The sequence below is a fragment of the Panthera onca genome, chromosome B1 (genome assembly GCF_046562875.1).
Source record: "Panthera onca isolate mPanOnc1 chromosome B1, mPanOnc1 haplotype 2, whole genome shotgun sequence".
Taxonomy (NCBI): domain Eukaryota; kingdom Metazoa; phylum Chordata; class Mammalia; order Carnivora; family Felidae; genus Panthera; species Panthera onca.
The window spans coordinates 126,917,642-126,932,175 of NC_138342.1; the positions used below are offsets into that span (position 1 = coordinate 126,917,642).

General features: G+C 36.5%; 1 protein-coding gene across 6 annotated transcripts in view; it reads right to left on the reverse strand.

The window, feature by feature from the left end:
* Window positions 1–14,534, reverse strand: part of IQCM (IQ motif containing M) — a 649,280-nt gene that overhangs the window by 126,561 nt on the left and 508,185 nt on the right. For all 6 annotated transcript variants that reach the window (XM_078445704.2, XM_078445701.2, XM_078445702.2 and 3 more), the window contains exon 14: window positions 7,427–7,516. In XM_078445704.2, the coding sequence (XP_078301830.2) occupies window positions 7,427–7,516 (90 nt within the window). The remainder of the gene's footprint in view (window positions 1–7,426; window positions 7,517–14,534) is intronic.

The window sequence follows — 14,534 nt, forward strand, 5'->3', positions numbered from 1 at the left end:
GAAAATAGTTCTGATTCTTGTTTCCATTGCCAAGGCGTCCCAGAATAAGAGGTAGATTTCTGAAATGTTTTCATGAGAATGGTGCCAGTGTCCAAGGAGCCACGTGGGTATTTTTGGGCCACATCAAAATTGACCAAGAGATCCTCTATTAGTCTCTTTAGTTTCCTGCTTATATTAATGGGAATTTCCACCTAGCTGATGATACCAGTGATCCCAAGGCTCTGTGCCAGGCAGACACGAACACAGAATCAATAATGTCACAGCCCAGGCTTTCGTGGTCAAAAGGACACGGACTGAGAGCCCACATGAAGTACCTACGGGCTTCCTGAGGGTGATGACTTGGCAGATAACTATGACCTGCAGGAACTTGCAGTGAGGGGCAAACTGACACACACACAAATGGCAGCACACTGTCATCTCAAATTCCTAGAAAGAAAAATTTGTTGTTAAGGCTTTGATACTTGTTTTATTTTTCTGTTCCTTCCTCTACCTCTTTCTGTCTCTCACATTTACACATTTAAAAGGAAACTTTCAATTAGTCCAAGAGAATCTGCCTGTGCTTTTAAAACAACAGGAGGTCGCCAATCTTATTCTCTAATGAATACTGACTAGTAGGCATATTTACAATGGGACTTGGGTTTTCTTGGTGGATATTGTGAATTTTTTTTGAACGTTCAGTATCTATTTTAGCAATTGCCCCAGAGACTTACTTATGATTTCTCTATCAGGTAACATGGCATTATATCTATAGTTACCAGTTTTGAAATTTAAGCTGTAAGCTACTGAATAGCTTATCATAGAATGTTCATCCCTCTTTTAGCAGTTACAGTATTGAAAATAATGTTACAGACTTTAAGAATCTAAAAAAAAACACTTCTGATAGCAAACAAAATGAAGCAAGCTTAAGTGTTTTCTCTCTTTAGTCCCTCAAGATCCAACGGGTCAGGTTTTCTTGGCACCTGCTGTCCCCAGCTGTGGTGGCTACAGTCTGGCTATGGGATAATAGACTCATCAGAATTGTGCACCACCAGCTGTTCCGTGTTTCCATGTCTTGTCCTCAGGGTCCCCTTCTGATTCCGATTGACCCACTAGTTGAGTGCCAGTGCTCTGAGCATGAATTATGAATGGCGTGCCTTGCCCATCCATCACCTGGACTCTGCAAGCTACCTACACTTGTCAGAAGTGGGTAGAATGCTACTTGTAAAAGCCTGTATAAAATAACACATCCAAGGAAAGGATGGCATTCTCTGCACTTATCTTGCTCAGTCCAGTCCTGGGCCTTCCATTTGCACACCTAGTCAATACAGCTTTCCTTTCTCTCTAGCAGCGAGGAAGTTTTTGTAGGCAGAAATCTTCTGACAAACATAAAATGCAATGAGAGAAAAGAGTCAGAAGTCTTGAGTCTGAGTTCTACTTGAGGATGTGAGCACATTTAAGCAATCTGGACCTGCATATTCATCTAATGAATTCAGTTTGGAAATTTGGCTCCTATCGCTACTTCCTAAAAGAGATGGAGTGCCAAGAGGGTAGCAGCTGAGAGGGGAGGGACAGAAGGCTGCAGAGTGGGCGAGACTAATTGGTCTTGTCACATAACACAGATTAGATTATGTCTGCCTAAAACTAGGAGGGGGAAGGGATGTTTAATCATTGTTTATACCAAAAAGATATAAAGCCGAGCAGCCTCATAGAACCAGATGCAGGGATAGAAGCACAAGCTTCTTGACAAGAAAATAGGAAAAACTAAGTGTGAGAAAAAAATTTTTTAAATGGTACAACATTTTGTTTTTCAGCTAGATAAGGGAATTGAGAACTGGAACAGCAGAGTATAATCTAATAAGAATTATGGTAATTTCTGACAATTCACTAAGGCCAGAACAGAAGTTTACCTTGCTAACCTAGTCAATAGATTTTTTTTTAATAGAGCAAGAGATTGGTGGAGTTGTGGGGCATATTCTAGCTACAAAGATCAACTTTTCAAGGAAATGGGAGTAAATATTTTAATATAAATAACTAATATGGCTAACTATTAATGATTCTTATCTGTCAATAGAATAAGGCGTCTTAGAATCTCTATTCTAGAATTACTATTATAATTCAAGTTACTGTGTGTTCTACAATATAAAACTGCATTTTTGAGGACAGTACTCTGCAGATCAAACTCAGAGAACCCAGGCTGAGCACTCCTTCATTTGTTCATATTATTTAAGGGACTACTGCATGTTGGCTAAGTAAACAAAATGTCTAAAAGGAAAACCGATATGGGTTTTTTTGTCTACCCTTTCCTCTTACCTACTTGTTCTCCTGCCCCACTTTTTCCGTTGGATCTTTCTGACTTTCTTCCTTTCCCAAGATAGTTTGTCCCTTTCTGGCAAATTCCAACTATGTTAATAAGAAAACATGAGGAAGAAATAGCAAGTGTTGATTTGTGACTAAAAGTTTTCTTCAGATTACTGTAGGTTCTATGACATAACCTTTTCCCTAGACTCTGGAACTCGAATGAAACAGAGATTTCCCACAGGTCATTCTCTCTGTTGCCTCTGGCCTCGGACCACAGTTAAATCAGCCCCCCTGGGTTTGTCTTACATACCACATCAGATATCCCAAACAGCCCTCATTATTAAACCCAGCTGTGAGCTAACTAATAGTACCAAAATAGATTCTTCTCTCCTTTTTACTGTTGGGAAAACATACCTCAGAATCATAGCTTCCTGTAAATAGATGAGCCTGTTCAGCCACTTTAGTAAATAATCAGTGGCTTTGTCATGGGAAGTTTTTATTTAATTGGGGGGTGGACATGGTTTGTCATATTGCATTGTGTCAAAGAACGTAAAGCTTTTATTCTATTCTTTTCAAAAAGGTTTCAGAGGGTTTTTAGTACTCAATACATATTTCCTATCTTGTCTTTCTTTTTAACTCACAGTTGCTGGATATTCATTTTCTGTGAAATTATAATTAGTGATATTTCTAGAAAGAATAATATTGAGTTTTGTATTGCACCTGTCACCCTTGAGTTCTCTGCAGATGTTTTTAGCAAGATGGATGATAAGGTAAGGTAATGACTGTGAAGGTAAAATGCATCAACTTGTGAATGTTCAGAAATGACTCACCTATGAGCTCAAACTGGAGCACTTATTTCTGAAAGGATTTTGGCCAGGAAACTCCAGCGAGGAAGATGATTTTATTTGCTTTTAGAAATGAGAGAGGGTAACTCTAGTTTCTAACCTTACATTCATCAGGATCAGGGGAAGGGAGGGAACGTGCAGAGAAAGGAAAGGACTCTGAGGGTAATGTGGGAGAATTTTGTGGGAGGGTATTAGGCCTCTCCATTAGTTACTGGAAAATCCTGAGTAGGTCACAATAAAAAAAAAATTCTCTTAAAAACTCTTAGCAAATTACTTGAATTATTTTTTGGAGACACTATTGCCAGAGACTGATTTTAAAGGCATCAGAGTTTTCTCGGAGATCTGAGTTCAGGAGAGGTGAGCTACCCTTTCCTTGTAGCCTTGTTGTCTACTAAGCTTGGGGGCAGTGTTTTAACCAGTTGCTCTGATAGTCCCAGGTGAGCGCAACACAAACAGTAAATACTCTCAGCCTGTGACCTGTATGGTCCCTCAGACGGTCTCAGCCATTAATCATGTGTTTTATTTTCTCTTCTATTTGTAGCCCAAAATGACATCTTTGTATTCCATTAGAATAAGCAAAAAATGGGCTATGTATTTTGATATTGATAAACAACAATTATTTCTGCTAATGTTATTGACTACTTACAATTATGGTAGTGAGGTAACTATCTACTTATCTATTTATCTATGTATGTATCCATCTACCACCTCTTTTCATCCTCCTAACAGTTTTATGAAGACAGGTAATATTACTGTCTTCATATAAATATATAAAACTTATATTCAAGGGCTGAAAAATTCCCAGGGTCATAACACAAGTAAGAGATAAACCAAGTTTTAAGCCCTTATCATTTTGACTATCAAGTCCATACAACTATCTTGCTCTCCTGCTATTTTAATTGATTTCATGTTATGACATTGTCATCATTTGTGTCTCATAGACAAAAGAGGCAGGAGTAATTACAAATGTTGGAATGAGGGGCACCAGGGTGGCTCAATCAATTGAGCATCGGACTTTGGCTCAGGTCATGATGTCACGGTTCATGAGTTTGAGCCCCGCATCAGGCTTGCTGCTGTCAGTGCAGACCCTACTTCGGATCCTCTGTCCCCTCTCTGCCCCTGCCCTGCTCATTCTCTCTCTCTCTCTCTTTTCTCTCTCTCTCTCTCTCTCTCACACACACACACACACACACACACACACACACACAAAATGTTGGAAGGAAATGAGTTTCCTTTGTTTTACTACTATTCACATGCCATTTCCCAATTTCTGGTCACTTGTATATGAATAGGTAATTAAACCAGATAAATTACCAACAGGGTTATAGGATTTTGCTTTGGTACTTTCTGTTTGCCTAGTATTTGCGTTATTCTCAGAGAAAAACGTATGATTGTTCTGAGATCATCCTTCACAGCTGTATTTTGTACAACTCAGTTCGTTTTTATTTGTCTGAAGAGAGAGAGAGAGAGAGAACTTTGGTCTTGATAAAACTCATAAGAATAGCTAGGAATATTTCTCAAAGCAACAACCTAAATGATTGAGCTCAAGGCCTCCAAATCACGATTTTTTGATGATACTGCATTGTATATTTTTTCAGCATTGAATTTATTTAAACCTTATTCTTTACAAAATGGCTTAAGGCAACTTATAGAAGAGACACAACAAGAAGCATACTAATTTGGGGGACAAAAGAATCAGCAAATAAGTCATAAGGAAAAGAGAAAAACACAGGTAGCCTAAATGGCAGGGTTAACTCAATTGTACAACTAAACTCCCAAGTTTGCCTGTGAGCCTCCTGGACACCAGAACAAGGAAGCCTGATGAATTGCATTGTTATGTCTAGAAAACATATGTTTAAGGTAATACAATTGAGTGTTGTCAGCCCTATTATGAACTCTTCTTTGTTTTCACATCTTTATTATGTCCATTCCTTCATATTAATTTTTCTAAGAAAACTGTTAGATGTGGTTCAAAACTTTTATAATCCCATATATTCCTGGAATTGGCATTAACAGGAAAGTTGTTATAAAATAAACATTCATTCTAAAAATAAATAAACGAATTTAAAGTGTGAAGCTACATTTCTGATTAATTCTGTTGGGTCATCAATAATAGTAAAACCTACTAAATAAGTGGTTGAAGATTATGAAAAGAGAAATATAGGCATCTGTAAAACAGTGCAAATGAGCTCATGAGGAAACTGTGACACACTGGCAATGTTTAGCTCTGCCTCTGGACACATGGCGTTCAAGTTGAGCATGTAATGGTGCTGAGGATTCTTGAAGAAGTCACAGGATAAACATATTGAAGAAACTTCACACCAATTTTTTTTATATTATTGACCAAATTTTTGCTTCCTCTTGGAGCAATACACTACAATATCAAACTTCACAGTTACCAAAAAATTATTTATAGTTTTGAAAAATGTCTCCATCTAGAACTAGATACCTCAGCTGGCCACTACAGACAACATGAAATATAGTTAGACTGCCTTTCAGCTGTTTCCTACAGCTTTTTTTTTGTCAGAATTTTACTTGACACTGAGTTGTTACCAATCCAGATTCTAGCTGGCATTTTTGTAACCCTTGAACCATTAAATAAATCATAGTCTTGCTACATTAGAATTCAACATTTCAACAAAATGGTTTCTAGACGTCCCTGTTGCATACTATTTCTTACATTTAACAACAACAAAATCCATAACAATTTTCTTTTTATATAATTTTATAACACTTCTGAAATTTAAATGTGTATTAACTTGTTCCTGACGTATTATTGATATTTTCTACAGGAAAAAACAAACAAACAACTATCATTTTATTGTTGAAAAGCAAATGATAGATAAGTGGACTCCAAGAAAAATCCAGAAAACATAGATATTCTACTAGAATTCCTGGGATTAGATAAATCAATTGGTTGAAAGTAAGTCAATAATTTTCTGCTCAACAGCTTTGATAAACTTGCCTCCTAATTTTGAAATAAGTGACTTTAAATTGTGTGTAATTTTAATTCATTTCTACTTCTTTTTAAGAACTGTCGTAAGTTCATGTGTCTTTTGACGCATGAAAAGATGCTCAACATCACTCATCATCAGGGAAATACAAACCACAAGTACAATGAGATATTACCTCATACCCATCAGAATGGCTAAAATTAACAACACAGGAAACAATAGATGTTGGTGAGGATGTGGAGAAGGGGGAACAGTCCCATACTGTTGGTGGGAATGCCAACTTTTGCAACCTCTCTGGAAAACAGTATGGAGGTTCCTCAAAAAATTAAAAATAGAACTACCCCACAGTCTAGCAATTGCACTACAGGCATTTACCCAAAGGACACAAAAATACTGATTTGAAGGGATACATGCACCCTGATGTTTATAGCAGCATTATCAACAATAACCAAACTATGGAAAGAGCCCAAATGTAGATCAACCGATGAATAGATAAAGAAAAGGTGGTAAGATATACAATGGATATACATTCAGCCATAAAAGCAAAACAACGAAATTTTGCCATTTGCAATGAGGTGGGTGGAGCTAGAGTGTATTATGCTAAGTGAAATAAGTCACTGAAATACAAATACCATATGATTTTACTCAAATGTGAAATTTAAGAAACAAAACAGATCAACATACGTGGGGAAAAAAGAGAGAGAAACCATAAAACAAACTCTTAACTATAGAGAACAAACTGAGGATTGCTGGAGGGGAGGTGGGTCGGGGGATGGGTTAGATGGATAATGGGTACTAAGGAGGGCACTTGTGATGAGCACTGGGTGTATAAGCAAGTGATTAATCACTAAATTCTACTCCTGAAGCCAATATCTCACTGTATGTTAACTAACAAGAATTTAAATGAAAACTTGGGCAAAATAAATTTAAAAATTATTAATACACTTAAATATATGAATTGAACATATGAATGCAATCTTGGTTAATTTAGTGTCACACAAATAGGTGATGAATCTAATAGAAGAACATGAAGCAATGGGATATTCTTTGGAGCCAGAGTCATTTCAGAATTCCCTTTTCACATAAGAAGACAAGGATCATGGTTGGATATGTTGGACATTTCCCTCAATTCTTAGAGAACTCCATTTCTATACATGGCTTCATGGGAGACAGAACTGGAAGGCTGCTTACCACTTAATAGCTCTGTTATTTATAGCTTCTTCAAACTCCTCACTTTTCCTCCCTTTAAAATAAAGATACAAATATCCCCTCCCCCAAGTTTTAAAAATAATTATTTGTATATGACATTTCTTGGCTCATAGAACTATTAAGTATGTTCAACTCCGTTACCTTTCTTTGTATGCTGAATGAACACTGCCTTGTTATCTTCTGCTTCATCATTCCAAATTTTTTTTTCCTCTGGAGCTATATTAAACAAGCCTTATTGCAAAAAAGAAAAATGAAAAAGAAAAACAAAAGAACTGTCATAAATTTATTCCCTAAACAGTAAATAGAAATACAACATTTGTATAGGGAAATGTCCCTCAAGTTCTGAAAATAAAAGAGTTTTTCATTCATGTCAAGGATAATGCTCTATGTCTGCTGTAGGCAAATATACTAGCAAATGAGATGTATTTTCTGGACAAGATTTGCAGATGATGCAAAAGTGATATCACAAACACATATCTGTGACTTGAATTGCATTTTTAGCATAATTTTTTTTATCACAAATGAAGAGGATAAATGTTTAAGTGGGTAAAAGATGATTCTAAGAAAGCATGAAAAATGTTTTTGTTCAGACATGCTATGATGTATAAGAAATGCCAGATTTGATTTATGTTGTCCAGTAAAATAGATTCAGGATCAATAAGGGGCTGTTAGAGAGAGACTGCTTTCAGCTATCTACAAAAATTGTTTTAGATTGACAGCTTCATGAGGGCAGGAATGTCTTTTTTAGCAGTGTATGTTAAGCTTCTAGCAGAATGCCTGGAAAAACAAAATTAACTTATTAATAACAGTTAAATAAGCAGAAGTAAGATTTTAGAAGGAGAAGAGAACTTCCCATTCCTCCTTTCTCTCTGCAAAGATATACTCTCATTCAAAGATAGGTCAGGCTTGAAGTTTAGCAGAAAGATGCTTTGTAGGGAATCCCAAGATGACCATAATGGTCTGTACCATACCGTTCAGATTAATGGTTGTCGAATTTTTTCTGTAAAGGTCGGATAGTAAATATTCTAGGTGCTGAAGTCCAGATAGTCTCTTTCACAACTATAAAACTCTGCTGTTACAGTACAAAAGCAGCCATAGACAGTAAATAAATGAACTGGTAGGACTGGATTTGGCTTATAGGCACACCATAGTTTGCCAACCTACCATCTAGTTCTGTTATTACTCTCTCCCTACTTCCTTCCTTTAGCGATGCACTTTTTATAATTAAAATTATTTTATTTTATTGTTTATTGTGCTAATGTATACATTACAAAATATTAAATTTTAACCATTTTTTAAGTGCAACAGTTCAGTGGCGTTAAGTGCATTAACATTTTTGTATGACCATCGCTGCTCTCCATCTCCAGAACTTGTATATCATCCCATACTGAAAATGAATACCTATTAATCAACACTTCCCTTTCTCCTCCTCCCTCCAGCCCCTGTCATGACTGTTCTACTTTCTGTCCTTACTGTGGGTGCTTCATACAAGTAGAATCATACAATATTTGCCCCTTTGTGTCTGGCTTATTTCACTTAGCATAATGTCTTTGAGTTTCATCCATGTTGTAACATATGTCAAAAGTTCATTCCTTTTTTAAGACTATTTTTTTAATCAGTTTTACATTCACAGTGAAATTCAGAGGGAGGTACAGAAATTTCCCATATACTCCTGCCTCCTCATATGCATATCCTCCCCCATTATCAACATCCCCTACCAGAGTGTTACAACTGATGAACCTACATTTGGCATATCATAATCACCTGAAGTCCATGCTTTACACTGGAGTTCAGCCTTGGTATTACACATTCAATGTGTCTGATAAATGTCTGGATAACTTGCATCTATCATTTCAGTATTATGTGGAGTCTTTTTAGTGTCCTAACAATCCTCTGTGCTGTGCCTTTCCAATCCTCCCTCCCTCATTCCCTGGAAACCACTGATCTTTTTGCTATATCAGTTTGGCCTTATCTAGAATGTCATATAGTTGGCATCACACATCATGTAGCCTTTGGAGATGGTCTTCTTTCACTTAGTAATATGCATTCAAGTTTCCTCCATGGCTTGGTAGTTCATTTCATTTTAGTGCTGAATAATACTCTATTGACTGGATATATCACATTTTATTTATGCACTCACCTAGTGAAGGGCATCTTGGTTGCTTCCAAGTTTGGGAAATTATAAATAAAGTTTCTATAAACATCCACATGATGGTTTTTATGTGTACATACATTTCAACTCCTTTGCCAGGTTGTAGGGTTAGAATGTGTATAGTTTTATAAGAAACTGCCAAAATGTCTTCCAAAGTGGCTGTACCATTTCACATTCCCACCAGGAATAAATTAAAGCTCCTCTTGCTTCATATCCTCACAAACGTTTGGTATTGTCAGTGTTTAGATTTGTTTGAGATTATATTCTAATAAGGGTCTGGTGGTATTTCATTGTTGTTTTAGCTTGCATTTACCTGATGGCATATGATGTGGATCATCATTTCATATGCTTGTTTGACATCTATATTACCTTTGGTAAGGTATCTTTTAAGGTTTTTGGCCCATTTTTTAATCAAATTATTCCTTATTGTTGAGTTTTAAGAATTCTTTTTATATTTTGGATAACAATCTTTTATCAGGTGTATCTTTTGCATGTATTTTCTCCTTGTTTGTGGCCCATCTTTTTGTTCTCTTGACCATGCTTTTTAATACAATTTTATTTAAACATTCCAATTATACCTCAAAGGAACTATAAAAATTTGAGGGAAAAATGTACTTCTGGTTAAGATTGGAGCAGCTCCTCCTGAGTATAGAGTTATCAGTGATAGAAAATAAAAGCTCACAAATGGAAATAGAAGTCACAGGAGTAAATTGAGGCTATAAAGTCCAAGCATCACATTTCCCTAATACCAACTCTGCAGATCTTTTCTTAGGTATTTCAGCACTTTTACACGATTGCAAAAAGTTTATTGGGGTTCTGGTGTCTGGTAAGATGGAATGAGCACATTCTGCTACTGAATGCATAACAAAACATGGACAGAATGCATGAGGAGCTATTTGAGAACACTGAAAAGTAAATAGTAACAGGCAGATGGGGGGGCATAATTCTAAGTGCCACTAAATCACCAGTTATCTTACCATTTTTTGTCTCTGATATCTGCAGAACTGGTCTCAATGTAGCCTGATACTCAGAAGTTGGCATTCTCACAGAAAGAGTCATTAAGTTACAGCTTGCAAGATGGGAAAGGGATCTTCTAACGGTGAAAGATAGTGGGATAAAAATCTCTGTGCTATTGTTGTTTCCTTTTCTCCTTTCTGTCCTCTCCCAGTTCTCAAGCAATCCAGTGCAATTAGTGGTGGCAGTGGAAGCAACAGCAACCATGATGGCTAAGGGAGGCACAATGAGGAAGTAGAAGCTTCCTTACAAATCAGAGATTAGACCCCATAAGAGTGGGGCAAGCACTTGTTGCTTTTTTTCTTGCTGCATCTCACTTCAGGAAATGCTTACAATTGCAGGGAGTACATGACAGAACTGGGAAAATAAAGCCCCAGTTTTCTGGCTGAACTGAAAAGAAGAGCCCCAGAGAGCCCAAAAAGTTCTAGGAAGGTCAAAAAAGAAAAGAGTTGGGAGAGTGACCTGAAAAGGTAGTTCATGAGCTCATGGGAACACTCCCAAGACACACATGTATAGCTTTGACACATAATAACATACCTCCAACTTTGAGAACTGAGCTGCAAGGTAGATCACCACCCAGGATTCAGAATGGCCACAGGTGGGAACACACATAAGACAGATCCATATAATACTGCAAAGTTACTGACAAAGGAAGTGACATTAAGACCACAACTCCCATAAGGCAGAACTTGAAAACTGAAACAAACAAGGTCAGTTGTGTGCTAAAAGAAAGACATCAACATTCTTCAGAAGACTTGGGCAAGACCCTGAGAACTCTAGCATAATATTCAAAATGTCCAAGATACAATCCGAATTACATGGCATATGAAAGACCAGGAAAGTGTCCCTTTGTGTGAAAATTTCTTTATAAATGCAAATTTCTATTATAAAAGGAAAACTTGTATCCTGTTTTTAAAGTTTTCCCTGCACCTACTGATTCTCAATAGCCATTAGCTCAAAATAATCCATATGCCAAAGAGACATATTTTGGGATGGCAAATTCTGGTACCCTTCAGGAATGATGGTTCTATAAATCTAAACGGGTTAAAATTCAGAGAATTGTGCACTCTAAAACAGCGTATTTTTATTATATTTTAACTTGAGCAATAAAAAATGTTAGAAATACAAAAAAAAACTCATTGGGGAAAAGTAAACTTAAAATGTGAAAGGAATTTTGAGTTAGATGTTCTTCATTCTAGATCACCATCCAATAAATCACCTTCAAGTAAATTCATTTTTAATTCTTCTGTTCCCAGTCTATTAAATGGGAATAATAATATCTGACCAAACTTTCTGGATGGTGTGGTTCTCAATTTTATTGTCTCGGTTTCCCATTTATGTTCTTAAAAAGTATTAAGTATGTTAAGGATTTCATTCATATGGGTTATGTTTAGTATTTACAATATTAGATAATATTACAAAATTAAAATGAAGAACAAATGTAAATATTTATTAACCCATTTTAAAATAAGAAAACAAACTCATTACAAATTAGCACAAGTAATATTTTTAATAAAAAGTATTTTCCAAATCAAAGAAAATAGTGAGAAGAATAGAATTGTTTTAAGTATTTCTAAATCTCTCAATGTACAGCTTAATGGAAGACAGCTAGATTCTTACTGTAGTTTCTTCTCTCTGGGCCCTCTGGGAACTCATACCATGTTTTGGGAACTACTGCTTTAGAGAATAGGAGAAAGAAATAATCTGAATCTTTATATATACATCATTAATATATTTTAAACTGGTGTGTGTTATAGATTCATAAACAGAGCCGAAAGCTACTTGTTTCTATGTGAATGAGAACACATGAAAATTGCCGTAGCCCAAAAAACTAAAATCTTCTTCTCTGACCCCAAATCCCATATACTTTCACTATGCCATGTTGCCTCTAGAATGCCTTGCTAGGGACATTCCAAATCCTGCTTACTTTGCCCCCCTCTGGACTATATTGGAAGATAATATTAAACACTTCTGAAATCATTAGGTATTTTTACAGTCTAAAAATGCTATTCTTATTTAGTTTGTTGTTTTCCTATTTTCCTCTTGGGTTTTTTTCCTCTAAATTAATACCTTCCCAAATATTGTCTGAATTTTTCTGAATAACAACAGCTGTTCATTCCCAGGTTGGCTATGACCCCAAAGCAGCAATGGCACCAAGCCAATGTTCTCTCCTTGACAGCATCAAGAAAATTAACATTTTCTGGATTCTATTTACTCGTAGATCCTCTTCATATATGAAATCACAGGAAATGTTAGAAGTGTGAAATTAAATGAAAATAGTGCACCTTCTGGACTTTTTGCTTTGGAATATTTAAGAATATTGGAAGGTCCCAAATGTCATTAATAATGAATATATCTGAAAAAAGAATATATCTGAATATATAATATATAATATAACCTATAAAATTAAAGAATTTGAAACGTCCTTGAGAGACTATTTTATTGCACAACCTTTATACAGTAACACACTGATGTGAGAATTGTATGAAACTGCTGCAAATATTTCTCATCAAAGAAAAGGGGAGACTTCACAAATGTTCTCGGTAGCCCATTGTAATAATTTTTGCTATAGAACAAACCACCTCAAAATGTGTTCATTTAGCTTGTGATTTTCTGAGCCAGCAACTTAGGCTAAGCTCAAATGGCTGGTTCTTCTGGGCTCAGCTGGCCTTATGTGTCTACAGTCAGCTGGGTAACTCATTTATTTAAAAAAAAGATTTTTTTAATGTTTACTTTTGAGAGAGAGAGAGTGAGACAGAGTGTGAGCGGGGGAGGATCAGAGCGGGGAAGGGAGACACAGAATCAGAAGCAGGGTCCAGGCTCTGAGCTGTTGGCACAGAGCCCGATGCGGGGCTCGAACTCATGGACCACGAGATCATGACCTGAGCGGAAGTCAGACACCCAACTGACTGAGCCACCCAGGTGTCCCATGGGTAACTCATTTCTGAAACACAAGGTCTCATCCCTTAGCATGTTAGCCCACACACTGGATAGTCAGAATTTTGCAACAAAGCAGACAATCACGATTCTTTTGAAGCCTGGACTTAGAATTTGTACACTTATGCTACATTATGCCACATTCTATTGGCCAGAGCAAGTCACAAGTCCAGCCCAGGTTGAAGGTGTAGGGGAGTGGAATCCATCTCTTGATGGGAAAAAAACTAAGTAACATGGAAAGGGTATATTTATAGGAAGGAATATAATATAGCCAGTTTTTCAAATAATCTGCCATACCCATTTTATGAGATCCAGAAAGCTACTCCATGTCAATTTTCAGCACAAGAAAATTATAAAGATGTGGAGGCAAAAATAAGAAAAAGAATGGGAAAATATCTAAGTACACAAGGAGGGACACTTTTGTTGGTGGTGACAGAGAGAGATGGAGAAAGCTGAGCGCTAAGGAAAATAAACAGCACTTTGATCTCCATTGTGTAGTTACATAGAGTGTAAATAGGAGTAATGGAGAGTGAAATTGAGAAAAAGAAAACTTGGGCAGAATTCTATGCAAGTTCTAAGAGTAAAGATTATTATTCTATAGAATAATCTTGCAGACTAAGCAATGTATTGTGCATTGCATCAACACTCAAAGAAAGCCTATAAAACCACACTTTTTAATTCCATAAGGAAGAAACTTGCTTCATATGCTGCGAGGCTGGCCAGTGTGTTTAACCTTCTCCTATTCTGTACTTACCTGCTGATGATGCCAGTTCTCAGAGTATGTTATCCCTTCCCCCTCCATTTCACAGTCTTTGGGCAGATCCCAATCAAATCATGCCTGGTATGCATCTCAGCTGGCCATCCTGTTTCTATCATTTCCTCTTCTTACAATAATACTGAGAACTGTATTCCAAAGGTATCATCTTGGAATTGCACTCTCCTGAACAATGTAGTGTTTTGTTTAAAACTACCATTTTCAGGCAACGGACATTAATTCAGCTCTTGTCACATGCTAGGTGCTGGATAAAAATTAGTTTGTTATATAAAATGTCATCAATGTCTAACTGAATATTTTCTTTTTAACCATTTCAAAGAACTTTCTCATCTGTTACATAACTGAGTCTCTGTGAATTGGCTAAGCAGATG